The following is a 23488-nucleotide window of genomic DNA, read 5'->3' on the forward strand; positions in this document are numbered from 1 at the left end:
AAAAAAAAGCTCTAGAATGTTAAAAAGCAGTGCCTGTTCCCATTGTCTTTGCAGTCATGAATCAGGGAAAAATGAATGTTGGTGCTCAGCTGGCTTTTTCCAGTTGGCTTTTTTATTCAGTCTGGGATCCTGTGAAGATGGGGTGTTACCCATCTTCAGGATAAGTCTCATTGAGTTCAGCCTCTCTGGAGCTGCTCTCACATATATGTTCAAAGGTGTATCTCCTGGGTAATTCTAGATCCACCTAAGTTGATAGTGAAGATTAACTGTCATTAATGACATGGATGTCAGGTTAGAGGTCCCTGGAGTTTGCTCTCATAGAATGAACTACATCACTGGTAGGCCCTGGTTAGCAGCCAGAGGTAGCAAGCCAAGAAGATGACTGTTATCTCAGTCAAATACAAGATATATTTACCCTCATCACCTGTCAGACATTTATTAACATGTCTGAATTTTGACAGACGTGGTAAATACTTCCAACTGTCCATTTCCAATAGAATCTATTCTCCCAACACTATGAATTAGGGACATTTGTAAAATTAGAGTCAACTAACCAATTTAGCTTCCCACCCACTTCCTGACCAACAAATGAGACCAAGTGCAATGGAGTAAAGTGTGTCGATGATAATAGCTAATATTTATCAAAACATTTCTCCCAAGTATTATTCAAGTGCTTTACAGTATCATTACTGGCTAACCCCACTGCCTTAGTTTATTGATGCCGGCGATAAAAATAGCTTGACTAAGGCAATTTGGGAGAGACAGGGTTTATTGTATGTAACAAGTCCAGGTTACAGTCCATCTCTGAGAGGAAGAAGGCACAGTACCAGGAGCTCAAGGCAGCTTACCCATCCCATCCACAGTCCAGAGAGCAGAGAGGAAATCAGTACAGGTATGCCTTACAGATACTCTTCCTATGTTTTCCACTCTTATGAAATGTAGGAGCCCAAACATAAAGAATAGTACCACCCACAACATACATATCGATTAATGTAATCAAGACGATCTCTCAGAGGTAAGCCAATCTAGAAAATTCCTCATAGAGACTCCTCCTCCCCCAGGTGATCCAAGGTGTGTCAAGTTGCTGATCAAAATAAACCATCACACTCACTATAAAATGAAGATTGCTATCAGTTCCGTTCCACGGAGGATAAGGTGGACACTTAATAGATAGGATCTTCTTCACTCAAGATCACATTGCTAGTACATAGGAACAAAAGTCAAACCCAGGGCGTTCTTTCTCCAGTCTCTCCACTTCAATAATACTGACAGCAAAGGCTATACAACCCTGCGATGGAGGCCTTCGTTGGGGCTACTACCTGTTGATAGCAGCAGCCCAGCTCTGCCCTCTCCATTCCAGCAGCAACTTCTGCCCCTACTTCCTTTCCCCAGGGGTCTCCAGACTGTGTCAAAGTCCTCCAGGAGGCTGAATTGTAATCCCAGCCCGCTTGGAAACAACTGTTCTCTCTGTCATGGCGAACATTCAGCATCGCCCCATTAGACAATGTTCATAAAAATAAAAATAAAAGACTTTAATGACTAATGTATTTTATCAAATATTAATTTAATGCACACCTCCATACTAGTGTTGATTATTTTATCAAAAAATATATCTGAGAGCTGAAAGGAATGAAGCTCTTGGAAATCTGCCTCTGGTATACATAGTCACAAAGATAAGCTTTATGCACATAGACACGAGCAGCAGGGGATGGGAAGGTACAAGACTTTCATTCTTTCAATTGTATCCTCACTTTATACCCAGCCTACTTCAGAAGACAAAATGAAGAAGGAAATTTGTATCAGTTATGAATTTCTATTGTGGAATTTTATTCAGTTAGTGTTTCTGTTCTCCTTTTGAAAAGAAAACTATTCTGTGGAAGAATGAGAAGAAAGATTGTAGGAGATAGAGGGGATGGAAGACCCCAGGAGAACATGGCCTACAGAATCAGCTAAGCAGGGCTCACATGGGCTCACTGAAGGAGCAAGCATGGGGCCTGCATGGGTCTGCAGCAGGGCTTCTGCATATATATTATGATTGTTAACTTCACATTATTTGTGGAACGCCTAACAATGGGAGTTCTGATCATTTTGCCTACCTACCCTTGGGACTCTTTTCATCCTACTGGGTTGCCCTGTGCAGATTGGATCTGAGGGCTTTTGCCTTGTATCTTCTTTTTTGTGTGTTTCCTGTTGCCTCTTGGAGGCCTGCTCTTTTCTGAAGGGAAAATGAGAGTGGATCTGTGGGGAAGAACTAGGAGGAATGAAGAGAAAATTGTGGTTGGGATGTAATGTATGAGATGAGGATCTATTTTCAATAAAAAAAGAAAAAGAAAAAAGCCCATATTTAAACATATACTAAAAGCATGTATTTTCCTCTTTTAACTTATATTATACTTTAGGAAAAATATAAAAAATAAGATCAGCATTCTGATGAAACTACTCTAGCAGCAATTTGCATACATACACAAAAACCCAGAGACTAAAAAACTGTCTAAGAAAAAGAGCACAATATCTTGTACAATCCACATTAAACAAGGTGCACACATACACCAAGTTAAGGAATATAGTGAGATTTATTCAATATACATGTTTTATATAAGCAAGTTTGTCACAAAATTTAGATTATGTGGGTCCATATGAAAAATCACAGTACATTCAGACTAGATGCAAAATACAGTAGACAAAACCATCCTAGAGATGTTTAAGTTGTTACAACTTTTAAATGTTTTCAGATCTCACCTAATATTTTGTGGGAAATATGGTGCAATTTTAATTAAAAATAAACATATTTTATAGGTGTGATTTTTTACTACTAATTCTATCTCACCAAAAAAATATAATTTCCTACAAATTCTACAAAGTATTAAATTAATAGGTTTTGGTCTATACATACCAAGAAAAACGTTCTAATTTGCTAAGACAGAATTAAACATATACCTGACGAAGTAAATCCCAAGATAGACAGTGGATTTTGTTGGGGTATAAACAGCGTGTCCTTCCTTGGGTGCAATTTGAAGGTAAGATATTTTAATAACCTATTTCCATATCATGACTGCAGTTTAAGGACAGAGCATTACAACAAAATTACCTAAAACACACACACACACACACACACACACACACACACACACACACACACACACGCACATTACCATGGCTTACCATGGTTATCACCATATCAAACACCCCAGGAATGCATAGCTGCTATATCTCTCAATACACATAAAATCAACACCCTTGATAAATTCAAAGCCTTCATTTTTCTTCATTCAGGGGCTTTTTCTGTTGGCCTTGGTCTTTCTCTTCATTCTTCATGTTTGCATCTGCAAAAATAAAAGATTTCTCAATCATGTGCAAAATGTTGAAACAGATTTTATTTTTTGAATGAAAGTTGTTTTCCACTTTGCCTCCTCATACAGTTTCCATCATGACTAGATCATATTTTTGCCCTCAACATGGATATGAATGCACATTGAGAGGAAATATTTGGGTCCTTTAGATCATCCTTCTAGTTAACTTTCTTCAGGGTCTATAGTTACTACATGCCAGACCAACTCTTAAGATACCATTATACCCTCATTCAACAGCAGTGTTTCTCAACCTATGAGTAGCATATCAGATATCTGCATATCAGCTATTTACAGTTCATAACAACAGCAAAATGACTGTCACAAAGTAGCAATAAAATAATTTTATGGTTGGGGTGGTCACCGCAACATGAGGCCTCTACTAAGAGGCCACAGCTCTAAAGAAGGTTAAGAACCACTGATCTACAGGGTGGCTAACTAAGACAGAATCAGACTAAATGACATGTGGAAAATCACAACTTGAACCTTCATTAAATGGCTACATGGGCCCTCAATCATTCCCCTATCCTGTGACATACTTTCTCTGTTTTCTCTATATTTTTTTATTTCCTTTAGTTCTTTGAAATACCCTTACATTCTCCCCTTCAGGAAAAATAAAAATCCCATTTCACCTTCCTACAAACAAATGCCTCAGTTCTCCTGTTACCCAGACTTATCATTTCTGCCCCCTCCCATAACAAAGGAAGATGTGGGTTACAGAATTTGTGGGCACGTATTGGAAGATGAAAATGTAGCGACTGTACTGATAAGCTGTAAAGAAAGAGAAGAGTGTTAAGCAAACAGACTGCACTGCAGAACCCTGTTCATTACCACGGACACTTTTGCTGTTGGTCCTAGTAATGCTCTTACTTCCAAAGTCTAAGGCCCTCATGGCTTCAACTCCTGTCAGTTTCAGATTCATCAAAAGCTGACAGGTCCAGCCACAATTCCTTACTTTTTCTTTGACCAACCTTCCCCTTTATCTTGCATGTTCATTTTAAATCACGACCACCTTTAAACATTCCTTCCCGCCCACCCCCAGACAGGATTTCACTATGTAGATCAGGGTAGCCTTAAACTCACTGAGATTTATCTGCCTCTGACTTCCCCATGATGGGATTAAATATATGCACCTCAGTTGCAAGACTGTTTTTCTTTTTCATCCTTTGAAATGTTCCATATTTGGTTCTCTTCATTTAAATTATTTATGTCTCAACCATGCCCTCAAACTTTCTCCTAACAAAGCCATCTCTGATATTTAGGAGTTTGCATTTGTCAGTAATCTGTTAACCAACCTTGGCTATGTAATGAGCTTCAAGCCAGCTCGGATTACAATGTGAGACCTCCATTTAAAAATAAAAATTTACTAAGCTAAGCAACATAAAGCAGTTCTCAGGTAACATCCAGTTAGCAATAAATAACTGACAATAAACAAAATTTGTAGAATGTATCACTTTTAAGAGATGAAGGGGGGTTTTGAGATTATTAAATCAGGAGAAGAAAATAGGAATGGTAAACTGTCTTCAAGCCTCAACTTCACAAACTGATACAGAGTTGGCTAGAAATAGCATCTGAAAAGGAAGGATTTTAGTAAAAATCTGCAAAGGGAGGGTACTGTACAGTTTGTACCACATGGAGAAAAGAATGTTAATAAGACAACAGTAAAGTCCAAGGCAGCAATATGTGAGAGGGACAACAGAAAGAAAAGAAAAAGCATAAGATAGCGTGCCAGGACCATGAGTAATGGGTAGAAAAATGGCAGATGTATGGGCCAGTTCTGAAAGGATAGCTAAGAGTTTCCATTTAAAGGACAAGAGGCAGAATTGCAAAATCAGACAAAAACAGGGATAAGCCAACATCTCTGGTTTCAAAAACTGGATCTGGGAAATAGCTACTCACAGAGATTGGGAAAATGCTGAAGAATGGGGTTTAGAAGGAAAATTCAAAGATTGCTTGTATGCCCACTACATTTGATATTATCCAGGTAGTTCATTATAGGAGAGCAAATTTCAGGGACCTCCAGCCTGACATCCATGTCATTAATTAATGACAGCTAAACTTCCCTACCAACTTAGGTGGATCTAGAATTACCCAGGAGATACACCTCTGAACATATATGTGAGAGCAGCTCCAGAGAGGCTGAACTCAATGAGAGTTATCCTGAAGATGGACAGCATCCCTTCATAGGATCCCCAGACAGAATTAAAAAAGTGAAGTGGAGAAGTCAGCTGAGTACCCACATTCATCTCTCTCTGACTCCTGACTGCAAAGAAAACAAGAACATGCGCCTCATCACCCTTCCTGTCTTCATGCTATGTTCAACTGTACATCCTTTTGAACAGTGAGCCAAAGTGTATCCTTCCTCCTAAATTTGATTGGCTAAGATATTTGGTCGTATCAACAAGAAACTTCAGAATATTGCTACGAAGAGCAGAGCTGCTGTGATAAACCTGGTTATGTGCTTCACAGGACTTTACAAGCAGCTTTGAGGAGGAAGAGTTTTGAGCTACAGACTTGGGGGAAAAACCCTAGAAGTAACCAACTGATATCTGATTTACTGTGGGCCCACTGTATGACATGAATGCCTTGGTGACCTGGAAACTGAGACTAGATAGCCCAGGGACATCGCATAAAACCAAATACTACCTTTCTTAAAAAATGTAGCATAAAATGACTCCTAATGGCATTTTGATATACTCATAGCTCAGTCCCTGGCTCAGTCATTATCAGAGAAGCTTCCTCCTGTAGCAGATGGGAATAAATTCAGTGACCCACAGCTAGACATGCAACAAGTGAGAAACCTTGGAACACTCAGCCCTAAATGGGATGCCTTCATCAAATCTTTCCCCTCAAGATCTAGGAACTCTGCATAAGAGGAGACAGAAAGAATGTTAGAGCCAGAGGGAATATAGGATACACACACACACACACACACACACACACACACACACACACCACCACCACCACCACCACCACCACTACTACCACCACCACCACCACCACCACCAAGACCCTCTGATCACCAGAATGGATGCTGCATAGATGAGCTCACAGAGACTGAGGTAGCATGCACAGGGTCTACATAGGTCTGCACTCAATTGGGTCCTAGAGCTGTAGGGAGAACTAGACTCATGCTCCTACCCTTAGGCCAGAAGCACTTAGCCACTCCAAGGGAGTCTCACCTGGTGAAACAAAGTTCTCAGTGGTAAGCTACATGCCCAGCAGGGGATGCCCAATAAGAAATGAACTCAAAGATATCTTTGGAGATTCCTTGTCCCACAATATTATGTCAGGCCTTTTTTTAATCTTATTTTTAAACATCTATTTTATACATATATATTTTTTCTGCTCTCTTTTTACCCTACAGGTCCTCTGCATATATATAATGGTTTCCAGTTTAATGGTTTTTTTTTATGAGATTCCCAAGGGCATGAATGAGTGGCTTTATGCTTCTTTGTCTGTTTCTTATGACAGCCCTTTTACTGGGCTCTTTTCCCATTTCCTTATTTTGTCCTATTCTAATATAATAGTTTTGGTTTTATCTTATTTATTATTATAACTTAGAAGCCTGTTTGTTTTCTAATGAAAGACAAAAAGAGTGGATTCAGATGGGGCATGGGGTGGAGAGGAACTCGGAGAAGTAGAGAGAGGAAAGTGTAATGAAGATATACGAGAAAAAATCTATTTTCAACAAAAACATTCTTTTCTTACTATGATTTGTCAGTTTGTTGGACATTGCAATGAAAACGGTAACTCATACGAGTCACTCAATAACTCATAAATCTCTGTTTCATTAAGATAGAAACTATCCAAGGAGATCAGTTAGTATTAGAAGTAAAGAAGCATTGACCAAGTTGTCCAGAGACTGTGCATTCTATTAAGTTATTAAGGAGATGAGCAGAAAGAAACCCAAAGTGAAAAACTCAGTGAGGAAAAAAGAAAACCATGAGAGCAAAGAACATGTCCAGGGAACATAGGGAAGAAGACTGTTTAGGGGAAGAAGTAATAACCAGTCGTGCTAAATGCTCTGAAAGATTTGCTAGAAAGGGGCTAAGAGCTGACCAACAACTATAGCAAAGACAATGGCCCAAACATATGTGTGATAGGATGCCATCTTACTAGGGCTAGAGGAAGAATGGAGAAACGAAAGTTAGTAGTCAAAAAAGCAACACATTCTCAAGGTACTTTTCTATGAAACAAAATCAGAGATGTAATATCAGTTATAAGAAGACTTGGGCCGTGAAAGCATATGGGTCATGGTCACAGCCAGTTTCATTTTTGAATGAACATGGTAGGCATTTCATGAATGTTCATGGAAAGAACTTCAGAAAGTATGTTTGGAGGAAAAGAGTATTCGTGATGTTGTATAGCATTATGAAAAACAAGGCACTAAGTTAGTCCCACAATCATTTTGTCATCACTGGTTCTGAGCCAACTACAACACCAAACAGCCTTCTGGGAAAAGCTATTAGAATTGGTTATGATTTCATGCTAGACAATATTGACTTCTTCTGTAAGTGAAAGCAGCAAATTATTCTGCAAATTATATTTTTAGTCATGGTTGGTCCAATGAGAGAGTAGTATGAAGGCTTCTTAATTATCCTTCTCAAAATCCAACTAGAAACTTCTAACAGAAGAGACAAACAGAATAGCACCTATTGAGAACTACTGGTGAGTCTATGAATGGTGTCCACCCCATCTGAGAAGCTGTTGGCGATGGATCGCTGCTGGGACAGAGAGAGTCAGTTTTTCTCAGGGATGTGTCCTATACACCAGCAGACATACTTCACCAATGCACATAAAGGTAGCATTAGGAGGACTCAGTGAATTTTTGATTTAGTTTCTGTCTTTGCTTTTTAAGAGCACATGAAATTGTGAGAAAGAAGTGTGGGGAGATAGAGGAAGAGTTGAAGGGGAAGGAATATGGATATATTTAATCAAAATATATTATATGCATGTATAAAATTCTCAAACTTTAGAATATCTTCTTTATTATGTATATGTGTATATATATATATATAAAACACCCCCCACATATATATACACATATACATATATATACATTTATATGAAATACATTAAATTCAGCAGACTCTCCATGATGATATGTTGAGAAAGCTGGTGCTAAGTTTAATGGTCTTAGAGCTAGACACTGTCATGTCCTTTTTTTTTTTCTTGTCACATAACCTGTTAAGGCTTAACTATGAGTAACTTTTGCAATACTACAGTGGCCTTTCAGGGCTCCTTCTCCTTCTTACAGTCAGTCTTTCCATCCATACTGAAGACAATCTGCTCATGTGGTTTACCAGATATGGGACTGGTTCAGGGGTTGGAGATTTAACTCAGTGGTAAAGACTTGCCTAGCAAGTGCCAGCCCCTATGTTCTAGGCTCCAAGAAAAAAAGAAGGAAAGAAAAACGAGACATTTAATCTATAAGAAAATGCTTTCTCGTTTATATCATAAAATATATTTTGAAATGACATGTTCAACTACTTAAAGTGTATACATGTAATAGAGATCTCTAATGAGATATGAAAGAAAAAAATCTTTATTCCTTTAACTCTCAAAATTGCCCTCGCTTCAACTAATCTCTCTCTGTAGATGCTATTACATTGAACTCAGTTATTCTGGGGGTTATCACCCATTTTCCTTCTTCATCTCTAGAACATACAAATTCATTAGCAAATCCTTCTGACTCGGCCTACTAGATACTGCCCTCACCCACCCGCCTTTCTCTGTTCTTCCTGCCCATTTGAAGCCATCATATTTCACTTGCCATGGTTAGTCAAGTTTTGTTTTCCTCTTTCTTTAAGGAGATGTTTGTCTGGGGTTAATTAAGATGCAATACTAATCTAGATCTAATTTTATGACATATAGGATACCTTTAAGAAAACACATCTGTACTGAGAAAAACTGGAAGGGAGAATAGGCACGGGATGCAGCTCGGTAGAAAAGCACTTGCCTAGCATACGTGATACCCAAAGCTCAATTCACAGATTCAGAAAAAGATATATTAAAATAAGTAAATGGGGAGCTGAAGGGTTTGCAGCCCCTTAGGACGAACAACAATATGAACTAACTAGCACCCTCAGAGCTCCCAGGGACTCAACCACCAACCAAGGACTGCACATGGTGGGACTGGTTGTTCTGGCAGCATGTGTATAGTAGAGGATTGCAAAGTCGAGCATCAATGGGAGGGGAGGCCCTTGGCCCTGTGAAGGTTCTGTGCCCAGTGTAGGGGAATGCCAGGGCCAATAAGTGGGAGAGGGTGGGGTGGCAAGCAGGGGGAGGGGAGAGGCAACAGGGGTTTGTTCTTGTTGTTTTTGTTTGTTTGTTTGTTTGTTTTTTGGAGGGGAAACTGGGAAAGGAGAAATCATATGACATGTAAATAAAGAGAATATCTAATAAAATTAAAAAATAAGTAAATGGATAAGTTAGTAAGTGCCTTGTAGGGAACCATGACACGGGGCTGCCCTTCAAACCATGATTCTGCTGACTGAGCATGTCTCTTGCAGGGAAACAAGGGGCAGTGGATAAAGACTTGTTCCACCACTATAGTAGCTCATGTGACACACAGAGCCTCTGTGGTTCCATTGACCTTGTCTCACTGTAGTCCCCTGGTGAAGGGGAGACACACAGAACTGACCCCAGGTCTGCCTTACCACCCTCATGAAGGGTCCCAGGTAAGAAGAGTGTGGGTTTCCCCAGCTGTCTGCTGACTTTCTGTAACTGTACACCTCTGAGTAGGATGGGATTACATGTTTCCTTGTGAATCCAAAAGCTTAATTTGGCCTTAAAAGATTTTTCTAATGCAAGTTCTACATCCATAATCTAACATTAATGCTTCCCTACCACCCATTTTCCATTTCATATTTAAAGAAAAAAAACTTTAAACATACACCAGATACCAACACATTGCTAGACATTGTCTCATTGGAAATGAAAATCCTTCCCCCACCCGCATTTCTAAAGTTTCACAAGATCTGGCCCTTGCATCTGTGCCCAAAGTTATCTTGAAGAACTTGTTCTCTCACTCACCCTCCACCAGCAGTAGCCAGTTTTCATTTCTAGACCACATCAGCAGTTTAGTCTGCATTCCTTACTCTGTCTCCTCCACTAACCCATCTCTTTACAGCTGGGTTTTTATGGTATGCACAGAGGACTCATTGAATTTTTATTTATTTTTAAGTATTTTAAAAATTGTGTGGTTTTTTTTTGAGAACTTCATTCATGCACACTGACTCTGAGAACTTCATCTATGCATACTGTATGTGAGAACTTCGTTCATGTGCAAAGCATCTGAGAACTTCGTTCATGCGCATGCACACTGCATCTATACATCACTACTTTCTCCAAGCTCCTTCCTTCCCCACACAAATTCATAACCTTTTTTTAAATTTAGTGTCACATGTATATACACACACACAAACATATTTACATGCAATCATATATATGCACACTTGTATGTATAATCTACGGAATCTCTTTGGCTTTGTGTGTGTGTCTGTGTGTGTGTGTATGTGTGTGTTCAGGGCTGACCACTAGGGACTGGGAAAACTAAGTGGGAATTCCTCTCTGTAGGCAACCAATTCTCCCTCAGTGGGCACTAACCTTCCAAAGCTCTACCTAATAAAATTAGGTAGAGAAATTTCCCATCTGCCTTGGTGTATAAACTGATGTTGTCATTATACTGGTTTTGTTTGAGAAAATACTACATTGTAGCTAGCACAGGCTGTTCTGTAACCTACTGTTGTTATAGGATATTTGAACCTGTTTCAAATTAGAGTAGGGCTCAGTCCTTAGCCACACCTTTAATCCCATGCCCTTAGCAAACCCCTTTAGTCCCAAACAATGAAGGGAAAGTTACTTGTAAAGAAAGTACCCATGTTTGAAAGTGATGTCTAATTGAATGGCAAAGTGAAAGATTTGACAGAATAGGATATGTCCAACTCCCACGAGAAGAGAGAGGAAACAGAAGCTACTTTAGGGAGAGGAGGAAGGAAGCACAGTACAGGATAGAGTTGAGTTCCTGGAGAGCTGTATAGTAGAGCTGAGAGGGAGACTAGAGCAGCACAGAGAGGGAGAAAGTCCATTTTCACAGGGAGAATCTTTCAGAGGCAAATTGAAGAGAGAACAAGGTAGAGACAGGTAAAGACAGAATGAGCCAGAGAATGAGAGAAGAGTAAAAAAGATTGCTAGTGTTAGTTTGAAGTCAAACAGCAGTTCTGGAGAAACTGAGAGAAGCCAGGTTGGGAGAGGAGTTGGAGCCAGAACAGATGAGTTGAACCAGCCAGAGCTCAAAAAGAACTAGAAAGGCTGAGCTTATGCAGCAGTAAGTCTCAGAGGCTGAAAACATTCTAGGTCTAGATAAGATTGTATGGAGGCTAAAAGCTTCCAGGACTAGCCTCCCAGATGACAATTATACAGGAGAATAAAAAATACATTATACTGTGTAGTCCAGGATAGCAACAATCTAATAGAAATCCTCTTGCCTCTTGCTGCATACAGTAAACACACCTCGGTGTCAAAGATAAACACTACCACAGAGTAAAGGGCTAGAAAACAATTTACCAAGCAAATGGTCCCAGGAAACAAGCGGGAGTAGCCATTCTAATATTGGATAAAATCCACTTTCAACCAAAAGTCATCAAAAAAGATAAGGAAGGACACTTCATACTCATCAAAAGAAAAGTCTACCAAGAAGAACTCTCAGTTCTGAACGTCTATGCTCCAAATGCAAGGAATACCAAATGACTAAGAAGCACCTAAAGAAATGTTCAACATCTTTAGTCATCAGGGAAATGCAAAGAAAAACAACCATAAGATTCCACCTCACAGCAGTCAGAATGGCTAAGATCAAAAACTCAGGTGACAGCAGATGCTGGCAAGAATGTGGAGAAAGAGGAACACTCCTTCATTTCTGGTGGGATTGCAAGCTGGCACAACCACTCTGGAAATCAGTTTGGTGGTTCCTCAGAAAATTGGACATAGAACCCAGCAATATCACTCTTGGGCATATACTCAGAAGATGTTCCAACATGTAATAAGGACACATGCTCCACTATGTTCATAGCAGCCTTATTTATAATAGGCAGAAGCTGGAAAGAATCCAGTTGTCCCTCAACAGAGGAATGGATACAGAAATTGTGGTACATCTACACCATGGAGTACTACTCAGCTATTAAAAACAATGAATTTATGAAATTCTTAGGGAAATGGATGGATCTGGAGAATATCATCCTGAGTAAGGTAACCCAATACAAAAGAACACACATGGTATGCACTCACTGATAAGTAGATATTAGCCCAGAAGCTCTGAATATCCACAATACAATTCATAGACCACATGAAGCTCAAGAAGAAGAAAGACCAAATTGTGGATACTTCAGTCCTTCTTAAAAGGGGGAACAAAATACCCATGGGCTAACAGAGACAAAGTGTGGAGCAGAGACTGAAGGAATGACCATCTAGATACTGCCCTACCTGGGCATCCTTCCCATATTCAATCATCAAATCCAGACACTACTGTGGATGCCAACAAGTGCTGGCTGACAGGAGCCTGATATAGCTGTCTCCTGAGAGGCTCTGCCAGTGCCTGACAAATAAAGAAGTAGGTGCTCTCAGCCAACCATTGGACTGAGCACAGGATCCCCAATGGAGGAACTAGAGAAAGGACCCAAGAACCTGAAGGGGTTTGCAGCCACATAGGAGGAACAACAATATGGACTAACTAGTACTTCCTCCCCTCTGTCTCCCAGAGCTTCCAGGGACTAAACCACCAACCAAAGAGTACACATGGTGGAACCAATGGCTCCAGCAGCATGTATATAGTAGAGGATGGCCAAGTAGGTCATCAATGGGAGGAGAGGCCCTTGGTCCTGTGAAGGCTCTATGCCCCAGTGTAGGGGAATGCCAGGGCCAGGAAGCAGGAGTGGGTATGTTGTTAAGCAGGGGAAGGGGAGAAGGGATAGGGGGAGAAACAAGGAAAGGGGATAGCATTTGAAATGTAAATAAAATATCTAATAAAAAAAGAAAGAAAAAGAAAAAAAAGATTTGAGAAATCTTCCTGCCTCAGCCTCATGAATTATTCTGATTTCAGTGATGGCTGCTCTGATTTCTATTGTAATATAGTCACTGAGGAACTCTTCTACAAAGCACTCACTCCAGTTTTCTGATAAAGCACGTCATTGTTAGACTATTTATTCATTCATTAAAAATCTAGCGCTTTTGTTGGTCTATAAAATGTGACAGATGTAGTTTACATCTGCCCTATCCACCACTGGAGTTCCTACCATTTAGCAGTTGTAAAATTGAATGGTAGGTAACACAGAAATGATAGAAATAAGAAAAGATACCTTGTGCCTGGGATCATCTCCCATTACCCCTTGTACTGTTAGAAGATACAGAAGTCACAAGCTTCTGTATTAGGTTCTCAAACTCTAAGTGGCAGAGTAAGACAGATAATGAACTAGTTATGAACCACGGTACTCAGATCCAGTGCAATGATTAATATTCATGACTACCTAATTAATTTTGTACTGGAGATTGAGCCTAGAATCCTATCATGTGATTATGCATATCCAATAGACAGAACACTAGTTTTTATGTTCACCCTTAGGACATCACGATGAAAATTCGTGAGGCTGTAGTTTCAGAAAGGCATATAATTCCATTTAAACCTGAGAGCTTTTGCTCAAGAAAAGAGATCAGTTATAACTAGTTAAAAGGCTGCTCCAGAGAAAAAGATTAAAAAAGAGAGACAATGCGAGGGTTTTTATTTCCAAGGATTAGGAGTTTTACCTTCCTTCATGGCCAACGCCTCCAGCTTCAGTGGAAGATCAGAGGATCCACCTGTAGCCAGTGAACTTTGGATGTCCGGTAAGGCATTGCGGCGGCCTGCCCTTGCTGAAGAAGCGAAGCTAGTGATCACAGATTCCACATCAGTCATCTCTGATGAATCTGTCCTCATCACAGAATCTATAGATAGAACGTACAGATTTAAAAATGAGCCTGTTCAGAAGTAAAGGGTCACCTCAGAGAACAATGGCTACATCAAAAACCCGCTACAGAGCTTGACGAACTGATCTCGGGTGGCACAGTAGCAGTGTCTGCGCCTTGGCTCTAGGATGCCCACGTGAGCATTTGCTGAATAGGGCAGGAAGTACTTCTGTGAACCAGATTGCTATAAATAACCCCGGATCCCAAAGCAACACTTGAACGCTTGAGGGTGTAGTAGGCCTGGACGTTTTTTGTTCTGCTTTTTCTGTGGAAGAATCAGCCAGCCCGGGGCTTGGCAACCAATGAAGACAGACTGGAGTGGCCACTCCCAGAGCATTTGTTTGTGGTACTTATTTGAGCTGAAACCAAATCACTGTAATTGTGGGGAATGAACAAAGCACGTTTCGTTACTCTTTAGAAATAAATTCTATTTGACATCTGAGGCTTTTCCCTCCACAGTTGTGACGTCATTTGTGCCGATTCGGATAGGCTGCAGTATGCTCAGGTTTATGCCAGGCAGAGTTTTGCTTGCCTTTGAGTGGTCACAATCATTGTTAGCACCTGGGAATCACTCTAGTAATCCTGGTAATGATCCTTCTCTGACAACTCTTCAGAAACCATTCATTGTATAGGAGGCAGCAGTTATTATATAGTCTGAAAAGTCTAAACTGACTGTCTTTCAAATGTAATTTTTTTTCTAAGTTTTCCTAAGAATTGATTTTTAAGCTGTAACTCAGAAGCTGTGGCAGAAGACATTTGATGAATTTGCTGAGGAAGTAGCATGTGTCAGGTCCTAACAAGGCCTCTCTCTCTCATTCTCCCTCTCATATATATATATATATATATCATTCTGTATATGTGTATATATATTCAGGGTTGTTTTTTTTTTTTACTTTTTATTGGTTCCTTATGAATTTCACATCATGCACCCCAATCCCACTCATCTGTCCCTCCCCTCATACCCACCCTCCACCCTGGCAATCTCCCCCTCCAAAAGAGGGAAAGCCATCTTGTTGTGGAAGGCTCTAGTGTGTCCCACAGTATACTCATTTGCCCATACTACTTTGCTGGCAAATGTTCCCTGCAACAACCTGTCATAGGTGGTGAGGGACAAAGGAAGAGAGGAGGGCATCTTTCCCTCACTCATCTACCACACGCAGACAAGAGGCAGGACCAGACCAGCTCTCCCGTCTTCACCCCCTTGTCCTGATCACCTACAGTCCAGATGTCCAGCACCAGTTCTACTGTGCTGCCCTGGCGAGGCGCAGAGTCTGCTCTCCGAAAGTGCTGCAGCAGGTGATGGGCAGGGCCCACTCTGCTTTTCTTCTCTCCTGACTAGCTACTAGCCATGAGTGGCAAAGACTGAGGGTTGGGGAGAGTATCTCTCTCTAGCTCACACTGCCGCAAGGCAGAGAAGTTACTGGTCCAGCTCTCCCACCCTCACACCCTTGGGGCCAACTCTCCTACATTCACACCCTTGAGGCCAGCTCACTGGAAGCCCCATCACCAGGGTCAAGTCTACTGGGCAGGTCAGGTGTGGAACAAGGCCTACTCTCCCTAGGGTAGCTGTGAGGGGCAGGGACATTTCTCATGCTCCCATGTCTCCAGGACTAGCTCTCCCATGGATGCTCAGGCAAAGGATGAGGCCAGTTCTGCATGGCCTTCAGACATGCCCCTGTGTTCAATCCCAGACCAGGGAAGTCTGCCTGGCCTTTGGTGGTAAAAAGGACTCCCTGCAGGGTTTTTGTACTGAGGGAAAGCACAGGTTTATACTTTCTGACAAATTACCTCTGAACACAAAACGTGCCCAGTGTCCGCCAAAGGATGGATTCAATCCTCTTTGGTGTTTATGACATAGCAAACTCTGACCTGAGGAAACCAAGCCAGCCTTCTTATCCTTAGTAGTTGAAGGATAGCTTTTCCTAGACAATTGACTTCCATTAAGAAAGTGCTAATAGGGTTGGTGAGATGACTCAGTGGGTAAGAGCACTGACTGACTGATCTGACGGTTCTGAGTTCGGATCCCAGCAGCCACATGGTGGCTCACAACCACCTGTAATGAGATCTGACACCCTTTTCTGGTGTATCTGAAGACAGCTACAGTGAATTAGGCTGGAGAGAGCAGGGCCAGAGTGAGCAGGGCCAACAGAGGTCCTGACTTCAGTTCCCAGCAACCACACACATGGCCATCTATACAGCTACAGTGTACTCATACACATAAAATAAATAAAATAAATCTTAAAAAAAAAAAAAAAGCAAGTGCTAATAACAAAATGAGAGCATGCACACATGGTCCATCTGGAATTAGGAACACAGCTCTTGTCCATTGCATGTTAAGATTTCATGCGGTGTCCTATGTGTTCTCAGGAGCTTTGTGGTAATCTGAAAGTGCCCTGAAAGAGGCCTTCTCTTACTGTGCTAGCTAGTCTCCTTTTGTGAGCATCATATGTGGTTTGCAGACACAATCTGGAATTAGACTTTCAGCTGTTTGTGTCTGGGCATTGGTGGCTCAGAGACGTGTAATGAACACTGGACTATTAATTAGTTCAAAAGAATCCACTTGATTACAGAGTTACAAGGTAAAAGTGGGCAATTCATTCAAGTTTATAAGTCACAGTTTCACTTCTACAAATCAGCTATGACAATCACCCTGTCTGATTCACAGCATCATCTAGACAGATAACGGGTAAACATCTCTCTGTTCCTGTAAGAAAAACTGACAAGTGATTATTTGTATCATTGGTTACCTCTCCCTACAGCTTATCTGACCTTCCTCCTATGTAGCCTCATTCTCAAGGGAAGGAACTTCTTGTTAGAGTTCTCTTGAACTTCCTAACAGAGACACCAGCATCTCTTCAATAATACCTGTAGATATTTTGTGCCTATCACCTCATCAAACTTCACTATAATTCTATAAGGTAATGAGGTATGATATAGATTTTATAGACGTAGTCATTGAGAATGAGAGATTCCATGACTGACTTAAAGTTGCATAACCACTAATCTAACATTGTATAGAAGCATATAGTCCAGTTAACAGCAAAATCAAATTGGCATGGATTGTTAAGAAGAATTATAAAATCCTGGTGATATATGCAGCTAGCTGTACATAGGCCTCCTTTAGACACTGTTCTTCATTGACTTTGAACAGGGAATTTTCCTTACTTAAAATTCTCCCTCTGCCTTGCACTTTGAGTGTGTGTGTGTGTGTGTGTGTGTGTGTGTAAGAGAGAGAGTATGAGACAGACACAGATATTATCTTAAGTATTTGGTAGTTTGTAAGAACCCTTACCCATGAGGAATTGATTTAGTTACGGTTTCTTATCTATAGCTTGTGAAGAAGTGGGTGATACCATCTTGAAAGCAGAGTTGGTTCTCAGTCCCCAACTCTATCCCCAGTCAGTTAACATTGCCTCAGACATGATGGCCATGTTCAAATGCTTATCTATAAAAATCATCTCTCCATGTAACTGGAAACAAACTATAATTGGCTTGGTGGCCCAGACTCTGGTTTCATGTTTGATTGTCCATAGCCTTAAACCTGAAGATAACAACAAATATAAAAATATTAAGATATACTATTTTAAATATTTAAATATAACATGTTAAATAAAATGATTCCTTTCTTACCAGGTAAGAAAAGTTAAAATGTTTTTTTTTTTTTTTTTAGCTTCTATCAAAAGAGAACTTCTAATTATGTTTATATTTTGTACCTTTTACACAAATCTCAACTTGAATATTAAAAGAGAGTTTTAAAAGGTGGATACAGCCATCAATGTGGAAGCAGAGTTCTCAGCCCTTTTTAGGGTTTGGTTTCTATGTATTATAATACGAAATACAAGCCTCCAAGGCCTGGTTGCCTCAGTAACAAGAGAATCCACATGTAGACCCCAGTGATGCTGTGTAACCTTGCCCCCCCCCCAGGTTATCACTAATTCGTGAATAAAGATGACTACAGTCTATAACTGGGAAGAAGAAAGATAGGCAGAGTTTTCAGTCCCTAGATTTGGGGTTGAAGGCAGGAGACCTCAGGGGTATATATGTGGGGGTAGGGAGGAAAAATGGAGAGAAAAGAAGCCATGGGGTAGGTGTTATGAAAACATGGCCATAGGGCTGGCCAATTGGAGTTAAGAGCTTCCCAGATGGAACATGGCAAAGCTCCTGATGGAGAAGTCAATTGTAATAGTTTAGAGGGTAGATATTCACCCAACACTAGTGCTATACAGGCTTTTTATAAATATAAAAATTGTGTGTCATTGGTATGGGAACTGAATGATCAAAGGTGGGGTAGAAGTTCCAGTTTGAGATTAAATAATTACTACAGCAGGCCCCGAGTTAATGGCTTTGCTGTGTGGGAAGTTGCCTCCTTTACCTTTACAAATATTATATCGGGCTGCAATTTCCTAAACAAAAACATTACAAAAACTTTCTAAAAGTATGTCAGCTACATTCGGTAATGAGGGTCTTATTGAGTAAGACGTCAGAGCTAGAAGGCCAGGGAGAGCCAATAATCCAGCTGCCTTCCTCTGGGGCTTTGTTCCAATGTTTCTCAGCTTACATTTGCACCCAGCTCCTCAGATCCTGGGGTTCATGCTGACCAAGATACCCAGTACTGACAGACCAGAGAGCTCATCATCTCAGCCCTCAGAACTATGGGAAGATGGGGCATTCTATGGGGAAAAGCCCTCATCTTTCTGATCCAACATGTGGTGGCTTACAGAGAGGTTGCAGGGCCCTTGGTCCTGGCTTCAGTGTTGGGCTCTGCATTCTCTGGCAACAGGCTCTCTGCGGGCATTTGACATAATTGAAAAGTCCATCGTGAAAATGTGAAGAAACTGTGTACAGCATGTTATTGATTTTATACTGCTAGGTTAAGGAGAAAGTGTTAGCTCTAGAGACAGAAGCATGTCCATAACGTGTTTCTGAAGTGTACAAGTAACATTTGTATGGTAGGAACAAAAAGAAAATAAATAACGAGTCACCTTGATTTTGTATGAAGAAAAAAAGGCCTATTTGGGAACTGCAGACAGAACACAGACCGTATCAACCAGCTTTTAGTTCCTTCGATCCATCTTAATATGTAAAAACTGAACATATATTTCTTTCATAGGATAGAAAGATTAAAGTGAGGCAGACACTTTATGAGTCAGCAGACAGCTCTAGCACAGAAAGGTCCTAGCACTACTATTTTGAGCATGTAAAGAGCAAATCATGAAGCAAATGTTTCTTCCTTCCCTAAATAGACATTTTATTTCTGTTTTTCTAGACAGTAGTGCTTTTTATATTTTGTAAGGAGTGGCATACATAGAAAGACAACTGCTCTCTTTTAATGCTCTGTGAGATTTAAAAAAAACTTAGTTCATAGGAAGATGAGGTAATACAACCAAGGGAAATAAACCTGAGATAAGCTTCTAGGTACTTTAAATTCTGCAAGCTTAAAAAACTAATTACATGGATGCTTGCTAACCAACGTGGCTGACTCACCAGTGGAGCTTCCCCTTCATCATTTTCAGAATTAACAGAGGAGTCTAGCTGAATTCTGTTTTGTCAACTGGGCTGCTTACAAGAGCTGGAAACATCTGAACATTGGAAGATTCTACTGAAGCCATGTATTCCCAATGAGGTAATGCCATTTGTATTGCGCTGGACATACTTGATCTTACCTGAAGATATAGCTTTTAGCAAAAGACCATAATACAGACATGTGTGCATGCAGCCCAGCTGCTTTGCAGTCTCCAAAATATGGAGGGTAAAGTAGAAGCACAAAAGGAGAAAGTAAGATGTTCAAGTTAACAGAGTACAAGATTTATACATCCATATATACATACATACATTCATACATACAAACATACAAACATACATGTATCATGTATGCATATATACACATAACAGTGTATACACGTATAATACTAAAATCCCAGTAGACTTAGGAGAATGCTAGAAAATGGTGTGTTTCTTTGTTGAAAGTGTAGCTACAAACAGATCTTACAGCTTCTCTATCTATAAACTGTCCAGTGCACCCTCTTTCTCACACCAGCCTTTGTGTAGATGTCTTTACTTGAAGCTGAAACTAGAAGCAGGCTGATATTTTCCTTCTTTTCTCATCTCTTGACCCCTCTCTGTCACATCACTTCCCACAGTGAAACCACTACTTATTCTGTGCCTAACACTTCAAATAAATTTTTTTTACCCGCTAACTTAGTTCTTAGAGGGGTGGTATGAGTCAGACTGTCCGGGGAAAGGAACACCTAGAATGACAATCACACCAAATAGGAATTCTAAAAAGTATGTTTTGGGGAAGTGAGTGTTTTTCTTGGCCAAAAGCAGAGAGAAAAAGAAAGGTACTGGTCTCAGCTGACACTCAGGGGCTAAGGACTTAACTCAGTGATAGAATGAAGACTTGGCGTGTGTGAGGCTTCAGCAATAAGCACTTTCCATGGAAAAGGAGAGGGGAGGGCAAGGGAGAGGAGAGGAGAAGGGAGGCAAGGTTCTCTCTCTCTCTCTCCTGCTCTTTAAACTTTATGCTAGTTTTCTCCAGTTCTCTGTTAGTAGAGATACTTATTTTGTGGTTTTTCTGTTTTGTACACACGGACCTCCTCTAACCATGGTGAAAGGCACAGGATAGTTACTTCTTTGGGTACCAACAGATCAGATATTTATCTGTGTAATCCAATGCAAGCCCTGCACCATCCCACAAGCCACAAAGAGGAAGCAAAGTATACTGAGATGAGACACAGTCTGCTCCCTTCAGCCACCTTTCTTAACCTCAAGTCCTAATATCAAAAGAATAAGTAAAAGATGTGAATCCTTTTACACGCCAATTCAGTCAAGTGACAACTCCATTCTAGGCTAAGCAGGGACTAGAAGTATTTGCATATGTATAAAATTATACTCTTACTTGAAGACATGCCTCTTTGAACTTCCTCCACGTGTGACATATCTATGTCTCTAGTATAAGACAAAAATAAATGAAATTTTACATTTTTAATGTTTAGATTCTTGTTTGCGATAACAAATTCTTAACAAATATTCATATGCATATTAAAGTTGTTCTAGCACAAAAAATTTTAAGCAATTAAGCATTTAGTATTCAAAAATCAAACAATTTTATTTTCCAATAATCTTCCAGATGAAGTGATACATAAATCTGAATACCTTTCCAGTACTGTAATACTTACTGTTTCAAAACTGGACTACTTATGGTAATAATATGAAGTAAAATGGACTATGATAAATTCTTCAGTAAGTATGGTGGTGTAGGGACAGGGAATCCCCTCTATAATTAATTCCTGAGGCCAATCTGTTATGAGGCATCCTCAGATCCATTGCAGCTTCCTAAAGGAACAGTTGAATCCTCACTTAAGTTGACATAAAGTCAACTTGTCAAACTCTTCCCAAGTCCAGATAGCATCTTTCTTTCATTGAGATAATGCTTCCCCTGCTCCATTCCTTAGTAGAAAAGAAAGTAGCCACCGACGAGGAGAAAATAAAAGTTCTTATGCATTAAATGTTCTCCTAAAAAATAAGCATGCTTTCCTTTTAATACATGATCTTTCCCTACTTACTCCCCAGTGCTGGAGAGATTGCAACTAGAGCTATTCACAACATACTTGATTTGGAGTATGTGTGTGTATGTGTCTGTGTGTGTGTATGTATGTGTATGCATGTATCGTATTTATGTGTCCCTGTGTTTTGTATGTGCTAGGCAACATCTAGAACACAGACAGACATTTTTACAACTTTAGGAGAGTGCCATTCCTTCTAGCTATAAACCACACCATAGCACTCTCCTGTTTTACAATTTTCATCATTTTAGCAGTCATCTTCTCATCTTTCTAAGAGTTCCAAATTGAAAAAAATCCTAGCAAGGATTAGAAGGGCCCATAAGAACCATTCTCACGGAAGAAAGAAGACAGAAATTTGGAAATGGAGAATTCAATCTTTGTTTGTTTGTTTGTTTTATAAATTAATTTATTTTTTACACTCCATTTTCCATTTCCCACCTTCCCCCAATCCACCCTCCAACTGCTTCACATCCCATACCTCCTCCCCAATACCCCTGTCTCCACGTGGATGCCCTCACCCCCCACCCCACTTGACCTCTAAACTCCCTGGGGCCTCCAGTCTCTTGAAGGTCTGAATGAACACAGACCCAGAAGTCCTCTAGTGTATGTGTGTTGGGGGCCTCATATGAGCTGGTGTATGCTGTCTGTTTGGTAGTCCAGTGTTTGAGAGATCTCGGGGGTCCAGATTAATTGAGACTGCTGGTCCTTCTACAGGATCACCTTTCTCCTCAGCTTCTTTCAGCCTTTCCTAATTCAATAACAGGGGTCAGCTGCTTCTGTCCATTGGTTGGATGCAAATATCTGCATCTAACTCTTTCAGCTGCTTGTTGGGTCTTTCGGAGGGCAGTCATGATAGGTCCCTTTTTGTGAGTGCTCCATAGCCTCAGTAATAGTGTCAGGCCTTAGGACCTCCCCTTGAGCTGGATCCCACTTAGGCTTGTCGCTGGACCTTCTTTTCCTCAGGTTCCTTTCCATTTCCATCCTTGTAATTCTTTTTCAGACAGGAACAATTGTGGGTCAGAGATGTGACTGTGGGATGGCAACACCATCCCTCACTTGATGCCCTGTCTTCCCGCTGGAGATGGGTTCTATAAGTGCCCTCCATACTGTTGGGCATTTCATCTAAGGTCCCTCCCTTACAGTCCTGACAGTCTCTTACCTCCCAGGTCTCTGGTGCATTCTGAAGGGTCCCCCCCAACATCCTGAGCTTGTCTGTTTCCATTCTTTTGACTGGCCCATTCAGTCCTTTTTCCTCACCCCAATACAAGACCAGGTTCCCCTCTCATCCCCCAACTTCACTGCTCCTGTCCACTTTCCTTCCCAGGTCCCTCCCTCCCCACTTGTGATTGTTTTCTTCTCTCTCCCAAGTGGGACTGAGATGTTCTCACTTGGGCACTTCAGCTTGTTGACCTTTTGAGTTCTGTGGACTGTATCTTGGGTATTCTGTAATTTTTTTTTTCTTCTAATATCCACTATCTGAAGGAGCACCACACCAGTTACTGTTCAGTTAGGGACATGGAGATGAGGCAGGAATTCCCAGTTTTGACTGGTGACTCACCAAGCACCTGCTGAGCAGCT

The 23488-nt window shown here is 40.6% G+C and overlaps 1 protein-coding gene across 4 annotated transcripts in view; it reads right to left on the reverse strand.

Moving 5' to 3' along the window:
- Positions 1-761: 761 nt before the first annotated feature.
- Positions 762-23488, reverse strand: part of Pkib (cAMP-dependent protein kinase inhibitor beta) — a 99881-nt gene continuing 77154 nt past the window's right edge. For 2 of the 4 annotated variants that reach the window (XM_031346587.1, XM_031346588.1), the window contains 3 exons: positions 21244-21293; positions 14148-14324; positions 762-3323 (listed from right to left, as the gene is read on the reverse strand). In XM_031346587.1, the coding sequence (XP_031202447.1) occupies positions 3256-3323; positions 14148-14324; positions 21244-21283 (285 nt within the window). In that variant the 5' untranslated portion in view covers positions 21284-21293 and the 3' untranslated portion in view covers positions 762-3255. The remainder of the gene's footprint in view (positions 3324-14147; positions 14325-21243; positions 21294-23488) is intronic. The other 2 variants (XM_031346586.1, XM_031346585.1) reach the window with 1 other exon arrangement.

This window comes from Mastomys coucha, unplaced genomic scaffold (assembly GCF_008632895.1).
Source record: "Mastomys coucha isolate ucsf_1 unplaced genomic scaffold, UCSF_Mcou_1 pScaffold3, whole genome shotgun sequence".
NCBI lineage: Eukaryota > Metazoa > Chordata > Mammalia > Rodentia > Muridae > Mastomys > Mastomys coucha.